This window comes from Aythya ferina, assembly GCF_964211825.1.
Source record: "Aythya ferina genome assembly, chromosome: 12".
In the NCBI taxonomy this organism is placed as follows: Eukaryota; Metazoa; Chordata; class Aves; order Anseriformes; family Anatidae; genus Aythya; species Aythya ferina.
Genome location: NC_140308.1, coordinates 5788363 through 5808109, shown reverse-complemented (window position 1 = coordinate 5808109; position 19747 = coordinate 5788363). Strand labels below are relative to the sequence as shown.

The 19747-nt window shown below is 42.2% G+C and overlaps 1 protein-coding gene across 3 annotated transcripts in view; it reads right to left on the bottom strand.

Moving 5' to 3' along the window:
* Nucleotides 1–3607: 3607 nt before the first annotated feature.
* The window catches only part of LOC311443242 (uncharacterized protein), a 409687-nt gene continuing 393547 nt past the window's right edge, over nt 3608–19747 (bottom strand). For all 3 annotated transcript variants that reach the window (XR_014697143.1, XR_014697144.1, XM_084533287.1), the window contains one exon: nt 3608–8589. Coding sequence is in view for 1 of the 3 variants with exons in the window: in XM_084533287.1 (XP_084389413.1) it covers nt 8498–8589 (92 nt within the window). In the remaining 2 variants the exon portion in view is untranslated. The remainder of the gene's footprint in view (nt 8590–19747) is intronic.

The window sequence follows — 19747 nt, the reverse complement described above, 5'->3', positions numbered from 1 at the left end:
ACCGCTGCCTCATTTACCTCTGCAGTCAGATTTCTACTGGTACAAGTGCTCAGTTACATACAGGAAATAAAATTGCAGGTGCAAAACTTCAAGCTTGTCTGTACACCCACCAGCGGGAGGCTCACCTTCTGAAATGTATCTGTGTATGTGCAAAGCACTGTCGAAATTACCATAATCATACCTTCTCCAGCACATACATAAATATTACAATGCCCCTTTTGCAGAGAGGAAAGTTAGTACAGGAGTAAAGTACATAAATTCAGCTCACAGCGATGGAACAAAAAGCCAGGGTTTTAAGGAGTTCCTACCTCTTCTAGTTTAAGACAAGTCCATTTCTCCATTTTAACTTGCTTTTCCAAATAATTAAAAGTATTGAGAAACTTTATAAAAACCCACAAGAAGCGTTAGTGAATATATTTCACATCTGTTTGTTCTATTGTTGCCAGAAGGTCTTTCGGTCTCCTTGTCATTTTGCACTACATGACCTAAGTAACACTGATATTTATTGCTCATTTTCATTTAGCTCTTTGAAGACCAATCCACTTAATGATCAGAAACCTCACACAATTTAGCAGATAACATCACTGCAGAGACTTGTTGGAAAGCTTTAATAAGTAAAATGAATACTAAGAGGTGGGCTGGGGTGATTGCTGTGTTTTAATGCTGGATGATAAGAATCAGAGTCATACCTGCTCATTCTTGCTCGGCGATTACAGAGACGGAGCAGTTCAAGTGGACACAAATTTGAGGTGCTGTTGTTATAGTGACTACCTCCAGCACTTGTAAGACACACGTTATGAGAACGATGCCTGCCCTTAGTGTCACTTGTATTCATCCACGCAGTTTCTCACACAGTAGGAGAACCCTGTTACCTCTGACCTGCAGATGGGAAAAGCACCATGAGCCAGTCCTTGCAATCCCCAGCAATCCCAGACAGCACAGGTACGTACCCCCCTCCAACCTCCCCAGAGGGACCAGACCACTTCTGAGCAGGTAATTGCATGGGGCAGGCTGCAGGGAGCTGGCACAGACACAGAGGTAAGGGAACATGAACAGGGGCACCTTCTTCTGTATATACAATACTTATATTTCCCAGATGTTACATTTTTGGGTATGCAAAAATTCTATGGCACAGGTTCCCCATCACCACAATGACAATGCTGCTGGGTGTGGTATTCTGGATAACGGAGCATAAAAAGGGACCATTATGGGGTATAAAAGGGAAGCTAGCAGAATACTGACAGTTCACAGAGGCAACGAAACTCAGAAACTTGCTCAAGGTCACACAGGAAATTTGTAGGGGAAAGAAGTGGAGAATCTGGTTCTTCCTAGTTCTTAGTTCATGCCCCAACAGCTGGCCCTGGTTCTGTGACACATGGAAATACGCCTTTAGTCCCACTGCAAAATACTTCAAATTGCAAACTTCCTACTGTCCTCTGAGAGTGTTTTATTTGTGGAAACTTTAAAAAAACAGTCCCTCTGTAATGACCATGGAAAGCTATTTTCTTTTAAAATTGTAAATAAAGCAGTATTTATATTATTGTTATAATCTCCCTGGTCCTCAGTGACAGGGTGACCCCCGTTGGTGTACGGAAATGGAGCAATTCATGAGTAATGGACCGTTTCCTGATATGCATGTGCTGCAGCCCATCTTTTGTTCTCCGATCTTCAGGGATCTTCTGTTATCATAGGTCTCTTCCCCTATGGAGAAACACTTAGAGATTGCTTTAGGTAACACAGCGATGGGTAACTTTCCAAGCCAACTTAAATTAAAGAGTCTTTTCAGCAGTTTTGAGTATGCCATTAGTAGACGGCTACATAGGCAATAGAAATTCTTAGGTTTTGGACCTCTCATCAAAAACTGAAGCAAGAGGCACCACCACCTCATTGCCATGTACACCTTAAACTCTCACTGGAAACCACTGGGTTCTGTTTTATAACGTGGTCTTTGCAGGAAATACCACTTTGAGGGCTGAACTGCAGTTCTTTACCTATCAGAAAAGGCCAAATCCTTGGGTTTTGGTGGTTGTTGTTGTGGTTTTGGGAGATGCTCACCATTCATACACAAGCAGATGGCATTGGAACAACAGGTCTCTGTGCATAAGGCAAGGCTTTGTGGATGTGCAGTTCTCCACCAAGCATAAAACAAAGTAAAACCAGATTGAAAACTTTCATTACCCAGCAATGCAAGTCACAACAGCAGGGTTAAATCTGTTTCTATTTAGACAATATCTGGAACAGCGTTTTATTATACAGCCTATAAAGCACTGCCTGTGCATGGGTGGAAAGTACATTGTCTCCTTAAATAAAGAACTGGGGCAGGATTGTTTGGCACTTTCTTTTTTCTTCTTGTTTTTGCTTTAACCATAAATACAAAGTAACCATTACTCCATAACATTGAACTCTTTGTGGCCTTCCTAGAAACAATAAAAGTATCCAAAAATAAACAACTACTTAGAATAAATATTAACTCAGAGACCTTTAAAATATGAAGAAAATAGTCTCTGCAATATCATCTCTTCCCTGATAATGCAAAAGCCACCCCATGGGGTTTAAAACTGAGGGATTTCAAGGCTTCAGGGTGTCTTATGATGCTCGCCTGAAGCAGGCTGAATGCCAGGCTTTGTGAATGGCTCTGTCTTAAAAGACAGAGCCCTAATCGCTTTCAACTTCTCTAATTCTTCACATTCCTTCCTAGCAAAATAACTGCCTGCCTTATAATGGCAGAAACATTTGGAGACTAAAAGAAACAAACAAAAAATAATCAATTTTCAAGGTCCACTTGCAGACGGAGGAACAGTTTATGAAACATTTACTGTTCAGTTGCAGGAGAAAATCTTGTCTTAACAGCAAAAGTGGAAGCATGGAAACACTGCAGAGTGGTTTTGTGGGTGGGGTGGGCATAAAACATCTCCTGCTCTACAATGCAGATGATTGACTTTTCCAGCTAGTAGATCCCATCTTACCTAAGGAAATGGGAATCTTAAGCTTTGTGGAGCAAGGAGCAAAAGCTACCACCTCTAGCACAAAGCAGAATGGGTTTGCTACCCTCAGAGATGTGGGTTTAGCTTGTAAGAACATCCCCAGCTTCAGCCTGGCCAGACCAAGCAGCAAGCGCAGCTCACCCACTGTCCAAGTGCTCCTCTTGGGCAGGTTTTGCTTTCTGAACCAAAAAGTCTCCTGCTGGGTTCTGACTCACCATTTTTTACAGATTTTCCAATTACCAGAGGACAGGAGACTGAAAGTCCAAGCCAACCTTTCCAGGCAGGGCCTGGTCCTGGCTTCTTCCACTTTTTACACCAAGCAGTCCTTGGAGCTGTGGCTTGTTCGTGTGGCCCCACACTGCTCCCAGCTCCGCAGGAGCTACAGTCCCCATCACAAAGGACTGTCACAAGATGGAAGTGCTTCTGATTAAAACCTTATGACACCACCAGTACTGACCATACTTCTGATCTTAGCCAGTCATTTCTCTAAAATGATCTGCCTCCTGCCTGCGAGGTTAGTGGTTCAGAATCTTGTTAGCCTTATCACCTCGTTGATCTGGTTTTGATCTTTATCTTCTATAGTAATATTCTAAGAATTTAAAAAACAAAACAAACAAACAAACAAAAAAACCCTTTTATTGGCTTTATTTAAAAGTAAGACTTGCTTTTCAATTCCAGTTAAATAATTCATTTAAATCTTGCCAAAGATGCTGAAAAACTAATGTGTACAGATGAGAACAACCTTTCTAAAAATATGAATGGAAAACATCCAGTCTTTCCTGTTATGTTTATAGTTTTTCGCTCACAGCATAACATTAAAATTACAAGCTCTCATGTGGTATAATTTGGTTACATCCCCTAAAGACACATGAAAGTAGTCCCAAAGGAACTCTACCTCAGTGAGAACTGAAGGTGCTGAGTACCTCACTCGGGAACATTTCTGTCTTGATTGCTAGTGAGTAGGAATACTGGGTTCTTCCCTAAATCACCCCAGACCTCCCTTCCCATACACACGAAGACAGAGCCAGGTGGGGTGGCCCAGCTCTCATGCCTCTCTGACACAGAGGTTTCATTTGGCAAGGTCTCGAGGTCCATCACCTTTATCCACACTGAGTCCTGAGAGAAAAACGTAGTAGTTTCCAGATCAATGATGAGATGAGAGGACTTCCCAAATGTAGTTACACATCGTAGCGAATGAGCTCAGTCCTTGACAGCTGCATGGAGAACACAATGTTCCTCTCTTTCTATTTCCAACCTCATGAGCAAAAGTCTTCAAAAGCATGTAGCAGTGAGCTAACACTGCTCTCCCTGGGGTTAACACCAAAACTAGTGATGTTTGCTCAGCCTTGATGGCTCTGGAAAACCTGACCTGTTGCTAGTGAGCTGCTGAAGACCTGCCTTCTGCATCTTCTCTGTCCATGTCCAGCTTCCTACCAGCCCTCTGTCCCTGGCTTCGTAAGAGCAGGGCTATATTAGTGTTACCACACTTGTTTGTGAGCAACAATCAATTCCTGATGCATGACAACAGCAAGAGTCCGTGGTAAACACATTAAACATCTTAAATTTGTTAAGCGAGTCTGCAAGCTATTAGACCCTGGTATAATACAACAGGTAAGTTCAGTACTTAACTTTTAACATACAGATAATGCCACTGAATTCATCTTAACAAAATTATATAGCTCCCCTCGATTTGCATGCTTAACATCAAGCTCCTGGTTAAGTGCCTGACTAATTGTCTCTCTATGTACTTTAACTCAGGTTTGTTTGGGGTCACTCGATGCCATCTTACAGAGATATGTAAGAGCACACCTTCTCTAAAACAATAAACTGAAACCAGCTTGCATGCACTGAGAATCCAACTGGTAAGAGTCTCAGGACCTGTTTTCCCATGAAATATGACCCTCAATTTCTATCACTACATTTACAGACAGTTTATCAAAAGCTGAACCTGCGCTTCTCAAGATATCACAGTTTCTGGATTTCATCTCAGTACTGCCAGGGTATGGGCTGCATTACCAAGCCCTTAATGTAGACGATTCTCAGTGCAATCATGTGGATTTCAATGGGTTGCACTGCCTTGATGGGGAGAATTTATTTAATCTATATCATTTTTCTAGTATTTTTACTTTAAAGTCACTTCAAATGCATAACTGTAATAAGAACTGGTGTCTAACTAATACCACACTTCAAACCACTACTAATAGAGAATTTACATATGTACCAGCAAGAACTAGTTTATGACCTGTATTCCTCATGCAAGGTAGTAAGGATCTTACCTACAGTCAGAAATGAGCCCCCAGCTTCTGATATGCTTGTGGACAGACGAACAAGCATCCTACGTCCAGCTGGCTTGGTGATAAAGATGAACTGACACAGATGAGCTGCAGACCCTTCCCCTCACCGAAGAGAAGAAATTGCAATCCGCATGGCGATTCTCCTCTTGCTGCATGCTTTCTCAGAGCTCCGTATAAAGGCACAACCTAATCCTTGTAGCTGTTTTTTGAAGAATCATTTATAAGATCCAATAATTAGCTGAAGAACCTAATTGCTGATATTCCGTTAAATAAAAAGAAAACAAAATGCTTTAATGATCTGTGTTGCACACCGCTCTAAATGTATATTCAAATAAAGCATGTATCTTATTGAACACATGCAATTCTGGGCTTTCCAGATTCAATATAAATAATTAGACCTGTCTCTCTTTAGACAAATTATTGGTAGGCAAAGCTTAAAAAATATTTTCTTGTGAAATACAGTGCTATTTCTTTAAATAAAGGGCTCTGGCAGTTCTGTGAGGCATTTAGCTTAGCACCATTAATACAGAATACAGTCTATCAGCATTTAGTGAACTCTCCATGACCCTGGTGGAAAGTAACTACTTTAGCTTATACTTATGAAAAATATTATTTAAAAATGCTTTTGAAATGTAAGCATCATTTATAGCCAGGGTTAAGCCAGAGTGATGTTGCCAGCTCCATCAAGCATTTCACCAAAGCTGAGGACCACTCATCTTCTTTTCTAGGGGACACAGAGGAACTCTGGGAGCTGGAAATCAGATTTTCTCAAAACATCTTGCTCATCTCCTGCTACATGCACTCCCAGGCTTCTCATTTATTTGGTAGATATTTCACCTTTCAGCAGAAATCTCTCCAGAATGGCCTGTATACTAAGTTTTGAGATTCACCTGCTTTGCAACAGAGCAACAAGTATGTGCACACATGCACATCCTGATGTGCCATGACACAGACCTTAAAGGTCACTGCTGCTCCCTTGGAGAAGGGCATCTTGGTTAGGAAGGATCTCAGGGAGGAAGTCTAGGGCTGTGCCGGCTCTTCCTGCTTTGCAGAGGAGGAAATTTTGATACTTTGTCAACAAAGGTGTTAAATGGCTTCTTTTGGTCACCCATACACAGCCCTTTGGCTTGCCAAACTAATATCAACAGCACTGTCAACAGGATCACGCCTACGTGTAGTGGCTGTCCACCAAGTAGTACACAAGGTCACAGAATAACACAAGCCCTCTGAAGAAACCACACGAGGTGGCTCTTTGATGCGACACGTAGCCACTTAGGCCCACATGCACAGCTCTGCAGGTGTCCAGCTGAGATGTCTGCACCAGGATCTTTATTACCTGGGGCCCTCTTGGAGCTGATGGGACAGGCACCACAGAGGGCAAACACGCTTCCTGAGATATCTCTGAGAGCACCTCTCTCTTGAATATATATATATATATATATATGGCAGTCTATGTGCTTAATTTAGGCCATAAATTCAGACATCTCTGTTAATCCAGGCCTTAGTACAAGCTTTAGTACTTGTGAACTTAGCTCAGGAAGCTCTCACAAGCTCCTCTCCTCATCTGTGTAGCACTCAGGAAAGACATCTGGTGACAGGGGCTGAGCCCTCAGCCCACAGCATCGGTGCTTTTGTGGCTCAAGAACACAAGCATCGCCTGTCTGAAACCTCTCTGTCAGAAAAATGGCTTTTCCACATTTGGAGGAGGGCCACCGCTGGAGGCTGAACCTGGCCAGAGCAGTTAGTAACATTTTCATGATAAACAAAGCAGTGCATTGCTTGGGCCACTGGCTGATTATAATAGCTATGAAATTACCCAATTTAGCTCACCACGTCAATAAAATTTATACAAAAATACCACCAGAATCTTGGCTAACATATGGATAACTGTACGAAAGCTACCCAAGCCAATGTGACAACCATTTAAGAGGACTAACCTCTGTCATACGGTTTTCATTTTATGTGTATGCTATACAAACACAACCACCACAAATATGCATTACAGGCTGCCTGGGACTCACTACTGAGGTGAATTAGCACTGTAGTCTGACCTGTTGAAAAGCTTAACCTTTAACCTCCCAGGCAATGGCGGTTGCAATTTGCAAGCCATTCTTGTGTTGAGTGGCTGAAAACATACTTATTTACTTGTGTAAAGCCATAAATGAAATGGGTTGGGTGAGCTCAGCTTACTTCCCAGTTCATAGACCATGTCGCAAAACACTACCACATGTTCAGCAAGTAATTCAGCGTGAGGACTGAATGCTACCGCACTGTGACCCAAATTCACTCTTCAGAGAAAGAAGAGTTTCTTCTCATCTGGGGTGAACAGGAGAGAATTCAAAGTGACTTCCTTTTTAAGTAACTTCCCACCAAGCTTCCAAGAAAAATAAATTCAAAGAGATGGTTTGAAAATAAATCATTTACCCTCCTGCAAGTCTGCATAAGCTTGAGAAACTGAAATCCTCTACATAACCACAGTGATGCACTTCCCATTAGAAGTGTCTGCTTCCTCTTGCTGCCCACTGGTGGGTCCCAGCTCTGATCTGGCTGATCACGTAGGGTGAAGCATTAATTCATCCACTTCTCCATCTCATCTGCAAAGGCTTCCAGTGGTGCTGTTTAGGATTAACTGGAGAGAGGCAGCTGGGAGGTGGACAGAAATATCATTTCCCACTCACAGGTTTTGTAAGGTTTATCGCTTATCAGTTTTCTGAAAGATGCATCATTTCAGGATGTGAAGCTCTCCCTGCTGGAACTGCTCCTGTCTATCAAATGAAGCCAAATCAGTAGATAACCCAGGTTTAGCAAACTGGATGTTTTGTAATGTAGATAGCAGGATAATAACTATTTCTAGATCAAAGTCAGTGACTAGGCGTTGCTCTTGGCTTGTTGGCTTTGCTGTCTGACTGCATAACCACAGGTAGGCTTGAGTTGCAAAATTCAGATCAGGATGCAAACTCCATAATTTGAGAATTGTTTAGCTGCAGAGACCTGCTATAGTTCGTGGAGAAGTGAGACAGGAATCTGGATGCTCGGAACCGTGTCTGCCTATGAGCTACAGCCAGCCTGACCACAAGCTGCAGTCCCAGTCCAACTTCAGTCCCAGTGCATGGGAACTGCATCACACGGGAGTTTTCTGATCAGACTAAATCCTCTTTTATTTTTTTTTCTCCCTGTACTTACACTTATGTGTTTACACAGACCAAAAACATGAAGCTTTCAAACCATTCTTCCATTAAAGCAGATGCTTTCTGATTTTTTGTTTTCTGATGTTTTGGTTCTTGTTTGGATAGTTTCTTTCCTTTCAGGTCCTACAACAATAAAAAGAAAAAAAGCATGCCTCAGTAAAGACATAGACAAAAAGGTTTATTTCTCTCTTACTTCAGAAGATTTACATTATCCAGAAAAAGCTCAAAAGTCCTGGATGAGCCAGGAAGGGTTAGGGAGGGATGTGAGGAACAGCACACAGTTTTATATATTGTTGCTTTTCCTTGCTTTCATATACATACCATAGGCAGCTGTAGCCCTACAAGTTTTAAGGTTAAAATGTGACACAAACCCTGGGATATATCAAAGAATATGAAAAGATGACACAATAAACAACAGGGATAGAAGATGATGGAGCAGAACACGGATGTAGAGACTTAGCTGACTGCAGCTATTGAAACATTTGAGAGTCCACAGCCCGTGCTGGTGCTGAGATTCTGCTTTCACTTATTTTCTGAAACTTTAGAAGTGGTAGCAATAAAAATAGTGACAACAAAAATAACACTGTCATTTTAGGTCACGTGACAACATACTCGCCAGATATTGGTGAGAAGAACAAGACTTGTATTTTCAAATAGATTTTAATGAAAAATCTTGGGTCCAAAATTACAGATGAAGAAAAACTCGTCCTGGATGGGATCCATGCCACGCTTTTCCACCATATTTAAAAGTTGGTTTCAGTGGTGAATATCAGCATGTGAAACAGTATTACTGTTAATGCTAGGGTCATATTTGTTGATTAGGAAGAAAGAATTAGATTTCCTTTGAAGAGAGGAACCAGTATTCCCCATTGGCTGAGAACTTGCTATGATAGCTCTGCAGTCAGAGGCTGGCAATAATTACACCTTGGGTTTTGCGGTCATTTTGGATTGGTGTGAACATGATAAATGACACGTTTTAATTTGAACTATTGCTCAGCAGGCCTGTTCAGGTAGGCAATAATTCACTCAAGCAGGCAATAAACCTGAACAGGCAATAGCCCACACTTTGAAGTATGCCAGCAAACTCTTTAGCAACAAAATAAATATGTACATGAACTTCCGCCATAAATTGTCTTTGGTGAGGCAGACCTAGTAAGAGTTTCAGAGCTGGCTTTTCAGGTACTCATGAGCAGAATGAGTCAGTGGGCAGATCCTACTACTGTGTTAATTCTTTGAAGCTGGACTAATGAACTGATCCAATGTTAGTAGGAGTCTTCTGTTCAATGAAGGCAGAGTGACTAAACTAGCAGGGCAGTTTTTAACATAAGTAAATTGCCTTCCCATGAAACCACCAACTTATAAATGAGGCTGTTTCTTTGCAGTCTGCCAAACCGTGAAAAAAACAGCACCAGTGTGCAGAGTAGGTTTGCTGCAGCTCTGGGGAGATACAGGAGGGTCCCAACAGCTCTGACACTCAGCGATCTGGAGACCTGCTGGTGAAACCATGTTTGCACAACACTTTTCTTTACAGCTTTCATTTAACTGTTTTCAAACCAAAAAGTTTGGTAGATGTTACACCACTTTTACCTTACAAATAAAAAACATTCAATCTTGGGGCAAATGCATGAATTGTTTTAATAGCTTAAACTGTTTCATGTGTGTGACTTCAGTCTTGCTGGTAATATGTTTCTACCTCTGTGGCATGTTGTCGTAAAGGAAAGCAAAGGTGACTTGGTTTCCTTTCCTTTTGGTTGCCAGCTGCACTTACTTTTTTTTTCTGTAAGGACCCCTATACTATTGTCATTGGATATGCTAACCTATGCTAACCTGCATGAGGTTGGTCTATAAGAAGCTCTTTTGCCTTCTGCTTTTATAATGAACAAGGGAAATAATTTAAAGTCAGAAGAGCAAGCAACAAGAGATTAAATGGAAAGAGACACTTTCTCATCAGCTGGAGATGGCTGTGAGCCCCAGTTGCTCTGCTGTCCAACTGTGCTCTCACACTAGATACTTACAGGTGAGGCATTTTGAGATACTCAATCTCCGAAACTGTCCCTGGTGCAAGATCCCCCATCTGATTGCAGAAATTTCTCTATCAAATTATCCCAGACATCAGGGCAGTGTGTGCCACCATGCCCTAGTTGCTGGGAGGAATATCTTTATGGTAATTTACCACGCAGGGCATAACGTTCTTTGCCTCCTCACTGATGATCATTTACGTTTAGAAAGAAACAGAAAACTACATTCTGTGCTGGGCTTTGAATCCAGATTTCTTTTCTTTCTCTGCTAGAAGTTGCCCAGCTCTGTCATTCTGGTTTGATCCATCACAGGAGTAAGATCCAGCAGCTTCCTTCAGATGCGAATCTGGACCAGAAAGCCTTCCTTCTCCCTTCCCACACCATCTGGGAACTGGGATTTTCCATCTTTTGTTAAAATAGTTACTTACAAAAGGAGGAAAGGGTTGAGGGCAGTTCACTGCGTTTATTTCACTTGGTATGTGTTTGCCTTTGCTTTAACACAGGCTGTTTTCATGCCAAATGACAGTTCTATTTGTTCCCCCACCCCCTTTTTTTGTGTAGCTTATGTAGAACATCTGGTTTTAAAAGTGTCGCAATTTCTAAACATATTCTAACGCTCTTGGGATCAGAATATCAACAACTGTCTATTGCGGTAAACCGCATGTCTGGAAAACATTCCTGCAAACTGAGTTCTTAAATAAACATAAAGCATCTATAACACATAATGCAAAGCAACATTCACTCGTAAACTCAATATTTAGACCAGATGAGGTGCAAAATATGGTTTCTCTGGGCTGAACCATCACAATTTACAGTAACATTGACGGGCTTTCCGTTGTGTACAAGAGAGGGCAGAGGTGTGGCATGCAGATTGCAGCCTTCCTTTAAGTGCTCCTTCTACATTTAAGTCCCATCCGGTGAGATTTTCTTGCTTCAGTTGGAGAAGGGAGGCCAGGAGAATATCCTCCAAAAATTTTCTACCGTTATTAGAAAGTGGGAATCCAAAAAGTAATGGTAAAGGACCAACGAATTAAAAATGCCTATATCTGATAAACCTGATCTTGTGTAATATCTGCATCTAAGCTCATTATCTGCATACATGTGTCTGAAATCCAGCGGCAATTCGGAGATAGCTTAAAGATTAAAGAAACTGAATAAGATGGTGAAAGGAAAATTGCAGTAAATTGGTCTGAGTGGGAAGCTTTTGTTATTTTCAATCATTATTATTATTTATAGGGTGTGGAAAGTGGAACCATAAGCAACTTTATAGAGATATGCAGTCATACTTCTAAAAAAATGGTTTCACTTTGAAACCCCCTTCCACACTGGTTTCAGAAGCATTTGCTCTACTTGTAATGAGGAGTAGTACTAAAGTGAATAATCACTTTAAACCACTTTTTAGAGTATTGGTGGCTCATGAGGTTGGTTGACTAGAAGTCAAAATGATGAAAACTCGTTAAACTATTGCTACATGCTATAAATACCCTTTGATTCTTTTTCCAGATTGCTATTTCTTAAACTATTACCTTCCTCCCCTGAAAAAGAGCACCAAATGCTTCCTTCCAATTAACCCTTTAAGAATTCCCTTTCTAAAGATAATGCAAACATGCTTTTTTACAGAGAAAAGGAGAACACTTAGGCTGATGTAATTACAGCTGCAGGTTACTGAGAAGTCTACTGAATCCACCTCCTTTGGCATCTCAGAGTTAAGGTTTATCAAGAGAAAAATGAAAAATTAATTCAGGCCTTATCATTTCATTCCCTCATATTAAAAAGGGCTGGATCATTTTTTGATGATTAACATCTGGAGTTATGTAAGGTAAGATAAGAGTATTAGAACATCTCACTTCCCTGTGTAAAGAAGATCATCTGAACAATATGGAAATGAGAGCCTCCACCCTAATACCCCATTATGCAACTGAAAAGATGTTTTGGCCCCAAACCTGAACGTATCAAGATGATAATACCTCCCTTGCATGTTCACCACTGGTGGTACACAACACAGGCTGGACCTAAGTGACCTCTGGGGGACAGATCCTGCTTGCTTTGAAGGGTAAAGACCTCTTTTGGGGTTGGTGAAGTTTCCGGTATCACAAGGCTAAATGCTTGGGCTCTGTTTTTTACTTCTCCCGTAATAAATTCAAAGTTTTGCATTGCTAGTGTGGGTTACTGTTCTGACTTGGTGTAACCGAAACAGATTCTCCTTAGACGCTCAAACAAATGGTTTCTAGAAAGCAGAGCCATTTTTAGTTTACGGGAAGCGAGCAAAATTTTAACAAATCAACCAGAATGAAAAGGGCTGAGCATTCAGCCAAACATATATCAAGCTTGAAACAACTGTGCTCTAATGCAAAGCAGACTTCTGCCAACCAGCAGGGACTTTGCAGTCACAGCACTCCCTTGGGATCTACCAGTGTCGAATGGTTTGGGACAACCAAACAGCTCAGCCTCTTGCTTCTGCAAGTGACGCTACAGGACATGCGCTGTTAGCAATTACAATTAGCTGGCTGGTGTCATCCATAAAAAGCAACTGCTTTTTGCCAAGCCTAATCACTATACTATGCACCTCAGCTTCTTGAATGAGAGGTTCTCATTCAAGCATGTAGTTTATTCAAAAACACATGCTGCATTCATTATAGCTGAATATTAATGAACACCTTAAATTCTTGGACCATTATTGGTATCAGGTCTCTTGGCTGCAGCTCGGCAGAATACCTTATGGGAAGCTTGATGCCCAGCCAGTGCTCAGGTTACAAAGCATACACATCCTTCTTTCAATATATTGAAGAATCCACTGAACCTCACATATCATCAAAGTACTTCCTAAACATATGTGTTTTTCCAAAATGTTTACATTGGGATTGAAATGACTCTAGAAAACTCCAGCTTTCCTTTTCCAGAAGCTGGAAAACAGGGATTACTCTACTGAAGGCTGTTTTAAAAGGGATAACTGTTCCATAATATATACATAGAGAGAGAGAGAGATAGATAGATAGATAGATAGATAGATAGATAGATAGATAGAATTATTTCCTGGGGCTTTTAAGAGTTTTCATAAAACCTTTTAAGAAAATGTAAAGAATAAGATCACACAAGGATAGTTTAGAGCTTAGGTTGTATCATATCCTCCTGCTCCCTATATATTTGTGGTAATCACTAGCATATTGCTACAAAATCATAACTACTAGCATTTACCACAAATTTGATCTATCCGTAGGTTTATATGACCTTCATCATTTGAAGACTTGACAACTTTGCAAATTGTTCTCTTTTCATACAGCTTTCCTGTGGAGCACAAAAAAAAGTTCTCTATACTTTAAAAGCTGTCAAACTACTGCAAGGATAAATAAAATCAGAGTGGAAGTCTGTGGCTGGTAAGAGCAGAAGGTGCATCACCTGAATACCACTTCAAGGCCCTGCCTCTGAGATCACCCTTGGTCTACACATAAAAAGACATTTCATCTTACTGAGAGACTCTTATTACATTAACATATTTCTTAAAGCTACATCCAATACAATATCACATTTCTTCAAATACTCTGTTTCTTCAAAGTACATCTTTGGCATCTTCTGTTGAGTAATCTGGAAATAAATGTTTCTGTTTTTATTCCTAAAGGTGTAATATTATTTACGGTAAAGGGTCATGAACGTAGACTTCTCCTGTGGCCTGGAGCCCAGATTCTCCCCAGTTTCTTTTTCATCCTATTGCAATTTGTTTCCCTGACCTCAAGGACTACCTTGTGGCCTCTGCAAACCCAACCAGCCCACCAGTAAGCCCTCTGGTGCAGCTGTAACCTTCTGAACGAACGATGGAGTGCACTCAAAGGAGACACCCCTCACATGACAGCAATTCTGCAGAGGTTGGATGTTCGCCGTCACATTAATTCTGCAGTGGGAATCTCTCATCCAAATCCCCAGTGTAAGCTTGGAGTCTGCATTTAAAGGGAACTGTTCCCCAAAGTACAACACACAAAAGCTAGCTGGTATCAACCCACCCCTGCTATTTAACTGAAATATGCCTTGAGATAAGTGAGCAGGGGAGGTGCCTCTTTAAAGAAACCAACTTGTGGATTTTGCCTAAGATCAGGCAAAAACATCCTTCTGTTTTTATAAATATTAACAAAAGGAAGCAGAATGATAAGTCTGTCCATAAAGAGGTCTGTTAACCACAATGCTGCTCTGTTCAAGAGATACTTTTATCTTTGTATTAAAACAAAAAGGGCAAGGCTACATATTACTTTTCTTTTTTTATATTGATAGTTCTAAACCTCATAAAATATTAGTATCTGTATCAGCTATAAAAATTAACAGCTCCAGATCCTTCATTCTTGTGCTCCTCAATTTTATCAACAGATTTCCAGTTGTCTGTGTGTGTACGTGTGTCTGTGTGCACATGCACACACGTCCCTCCCTTTCTAAGCTGTTTGGCTGCTGATGAATAGGCTTATAATTGCTCAGCAAGGCTGTGCAGTAGGGTTTGCGAGTGGCACTCCTGATTCCTTTACATCAGAGGTCACTATTGTACAGGAAGATCCTGACAGGAGATAGTGGCAAAACGATAAAGATTTTTTTTTTTTTTAAAAAAAGGAAGAAAACTCTGGCTTTGATACATTGGATTGTTCCATAGTTAAATAATTTTCTAGGTGCAAAACTAAAAAAATTCTGTCTGGCATCTCAGTTCAAAACCGCCCTTTAAAAATGTTTCGGAGCCAATGTAAACACTAAACTCACTATGCTGTTTGTGTTCACTTACCCAATCTAACTTTTATTAACAATTAATCCATCAAATTTCAATGCCTATAAAATCCCCTAAGGAACAAGCCCCTCTGGAAGCCTGTATCTGGAAAACAAAAACTGCAACTACTGGCATTATTTTGTGACGCAGAATCAAATTTAAACTGGGTTTTACAGACTGAAGAATTAATTTGCATTTCTACTGTCTAAAGGCATCGGATTCCCTTGTTAAAGCACATATACAGTATAAATACATACGAACTACAGGAGGCAGCCAGTACATATGGAACAGATAAAGGCCACATAGTTTATTGAACCTTGTGGCCTGCTGATGTAACAAAATAAGCTTTGCAATGAGCAGTAAGATCTTAACATCAGCTCGCTTCTTTGCTGGAGTGTAATAGATGATAGCTCTCACAGGGCCAGATTTGGATCCCCATATTTATCAGGAGTCTTACTTCAGGCTCTGGCCCTCAGCACACTGAATGAGGGATTTAGAAACATTCATTCGTAATATTTTCTCTTCTCTGAGCAGTGCGGTAAGAGACAGCTGAGGGTTTAGTGTTCCAGCAGCTGAGGGGAAAGAGATCCTGAGACTGACTGTATGAAAACTTTACAGTATTGATGAGCCCTTCTCATCCAAACAGGTAAACTGCTCTTTGTTGGTGTTACAGCACTTTGGGCTGAACTGGCTCATCATTGCAATAACCCCTTGCTGAAATTTTAAACCCTACCAACTAGAGCAAGCAATGAGTACTGTTGCCTTTTCCTGCTAGCAACAAGGAGTCTGTCACTATTGAGAGAGACACATTTTTTGTCATTTTGAGTGCCCCGTTCCTTTCCTTTCCTTTCCTTTCCTTTCCTTTCCTTTCCTTTCCTTTCCTTTCCTTTCCTTTCCTTTCCTTTCCTTTCCTTTCCTTTCCTTTCCTTTCCTTTCCTTTCCTTTCCTTTCCTTTCCTTTCCTTTCCTTTCCTTTCCTTTCCTTTCCTTTCCTTTCCTTTCCTTTCCTTTCCTTTCCTTTCCTTTCCTCAAAGTCTAATCACTCTTCTATCGTTAGAAAGGAAATTAGCCTATAAGAGTTTGGTGAAAGGGTACGGGGTGCTAACAGAAATACCCTAAATATTGATCTAGACCACAACGTGGCAAGGCTTTGAGAGAAAATCTGACGGTATCTCACGAAGCCAAAGAGCTGTTCCTATGTGTCTGGGAACAGTCACTTGTGCAGGTGGAGAGAACTCAGCCTCCAAGGGTACAATCACAACCCTTGTGCCCCAGGAAAACAGCCCATGTTCTCCGTGTGGCTCTACAGAGACACTCCCAACTATAACTTGTGGCTGTGGAAGTCTGCTGGTAGCAGATCTATTAAAACAAAGAGTCTTTATTGCTTGAGGAGACATTTTTTGAATGTTTATACAGCTCTGAGAAGAATGGGTGGCTATTTCCAGCAGCAACCCCTATATGCTTTTCTTTCCTTCATTTCCATTCTTCTCTTGGAAAGTAATTAATAGCTTCAAACCCCAGCTTATAGAAGAGTTTAGGTTGGAAGAAACCTTTGAAGAAATAGTATTTCATTCTAGCATCTCAGAGATACTGTATTCTCTCCCCAGAAGCCATCTACATCCTAGCACACTACAACTGCCGTTAAAGATAACAAAAAACGTTTCTATAAATACATCAACACAAAAAGGAGGACTAAGGAGAATCTCCATCCTTTACTGGATGCGGGGGGAAACTTAGTTACAAGAGATGAGGAAAAGGCGGAGGTGCTCAATGCCTTCTTTGCCTCAGTCTTTAGCGGCAATACCGGATGTTCTCTGGATACCCAGTACCCTGAGCTGGTGGAAGGGGATGGGGAGCAGGATGTGGCCCTCATTATCCATGAAGAACTGGTTGGTGACCTACTACGGCACTTAGATGTGCACAAGTCGATGGGGCCAGATGGGATCCACCCAAGGGTACTGAGGGAACTGGCAGAGGAGCTGGCCAAGCCACTATCCATCATTTATCAACAGTCCTGGCTATCGGGGGAGGTCCCAATCGACTGGCGGCTAGCAAACGTGACGCCCATCTATAAGAAGGGCCGGAGGGCAGACCCAGGAAACTACAGGCCTGTCAGTTTGACCTCAGTGCCAGGAAAGCTCATGGAGCAGATCCTCCTGAGAGTCATCATGCAGCACTTGCAGGGGAAGCAGGCGATCAGGCCCAGTCAGCATGGCTTTATGAAAGGCAGGTCATGCCTGACGAACCTGATCTCCTTCTATGACAGAGTGACGCGCTGGGTGGATGAGGGAAAGGCTGTGGATGTGGTCTACCTTGACTTCAGCAAGGCTTTTGACACCGTCTCCCACAGCATTCTCCTCAAGAAACTGGCTGCTCTTGGCTTGGACTGGCGCACGCTTCGTTGGGTTAGAAACTGGCTGGATAGCCGGGCCCAAAGAGTCGTGGTGAATGGAGCCAAGTCCAGTTGGAGGCCAGTCACTAGTGGCGTCCCCCAGGGCTCGGTGCTGGGGCCGGTCCTCTTTAATATCTTCATCGATGATCTGGACGAGGGCATCGAGTGCACCCTCAGTAAGTTCGCAGATGACACCAAGTTAGGTGCGTGTGTCGATCTGCTTGAGGGTAGGAAAGCTCTGCAGGAGGATCTGGATAGGCTGCACCGATGGGCTGAGGTCAACTGCATGAAGTTTAACAAGGCCAAGTGCCGGGTCCTGCACCTGGGGCGCAATAACCCCAAGCAGAGCTACAGGCTGGGAGAGGAATGGTTGGAAAGCTGCCAGGCAGAGAAGGACCTGGGAGTGATGGTGGACAGTCGGCTGAATATGAGCCAGCAGTGTGCTCAGGTGGCCAAGAAGGCCAACGGCATCCTGGCTTGTATTAGGAACAGCGTGACCAGCAGGGCTAGGGAGGTGATCGTCCCCCTGTACTCAGCTCTGGTGAGGCCGCACCTCGAGTACTGTGTTCAGTTTTGGGCCCCTCGCTACAAGAAGGACATCGAGGTGCTTGAGCGGGTGCAGAGAAGGGCGACGAAGCTGGTGAGGGGCCTGGAGAACAAGTCCTACGAGGAGCGGCTGAGGGAGCTGGGCTTGTTCAGCCTGGAGAAGAGGAGGCTCAGGGGTGACCTTATTGCTCTTTACAGATACCTTAAAGGAGGCTGTAGAGAGGTGGGGGTTGGCCTGTTCTCCCACGTGCGTGGTGACAGGACGAGGGGGAATGGGCTTAAGTTGAGCCAGGGGAGTTTTAGGTTAGATGTTAGGAAGAACTTCTTTACAGAAAGGGTTGTGAGGCATTGGAACAGGCTGCCCAGGGAAGTGGTGGAGTCACCATCCCTGGAAGTCTTCAAAAGACGCTTAGATGTACAGCTTAGGGATATGGTTTAGTGGAGGGCTGTTAGCGTTAGGTTGGAGGTTGGACTCGATGACCTTGAGGTCTCTTCCAACCTAGAAAATTCTGTGATTCTGTGATTCTGTGAAAAAAGAAGGCTAATGTCATTGTTGCTCTACAAATCCATTTACAACTTTGCATTCATTAAATGTCCACCTTCTCTTTGGTGAAAAATGGTATATTCTTAACCCATTTCTGCTCTGGAAATGCACTTCTTGTTCACCAGACAACACTCACACTTCTATACTGCCCACTGGAACAAAGCAACCAAACCACAGGACAAAGTAAATTTTAGGACATTAGAACCCATTCAGAATATAGCAGATACCTATACAAAGCAGCTTCTGATTTCCTGTTTCAGAAATCTGCAGAGAATGAGAACACTTGCAAATATTGAAATTGAGGTAGATGTCTCTCCTGGGCAAATACCACCACCATCGAAAAGAAGGAAGCTCAGTGGCAGTTGCCTAAGGTAAGCAGGACTGAACAAAAAGGGTTCCTGATCCTGGCAGTGAAAGAAATATGAGTCAAATAAGACCTAATCCAGCTCAGGAGTGAGGCAGGTCAGTCTCAAGCCCAGGCGAGAAAGAAAGGGTCATGGTCACCAGTGGCATAAGCAGATAAAAAGATCCAACAGCAGCATGGAGACATGCCCCCCAGTGAGCAAACAGAGGAAGGTCACTCAGCTCTCAGCTTTTCTGCAGCTCAAAGGACAGCTGTCCTGGTGCCACAGGCTGGCAAAGAAACCAGCAGAGCCCTGTTGACAAGACTGAGTTCCTGTGTGGTGGTATCTTCCAAACAATCTCCAAGAGCTTCACCTATTCTGATACGTCAAGAAGATAATTTGGCAAAGGAGGAACAAACGTTCATAATGCAATAACATGTTTTGGTTCACAAGTAACAGGAACTCATTTTTCACATCCTTGATGTTTTGTGCTTTGTGTGGGCAGCAGTCAAGGACCACTTGTTTCTAAGGTCAGTGCATCTGCTTTGATTTAGGGGATGAGACTCAGACACTTCTGGATCAACTATTATTTTTATCTCATTGGGTTTTCTTTGTTTATTTGTTTTTGTAACATATGACTTGTGAAAATGTCTTCCTAGGAACTGTTGCGATACACACACAGACTGATCATAAAGCTTTAGAG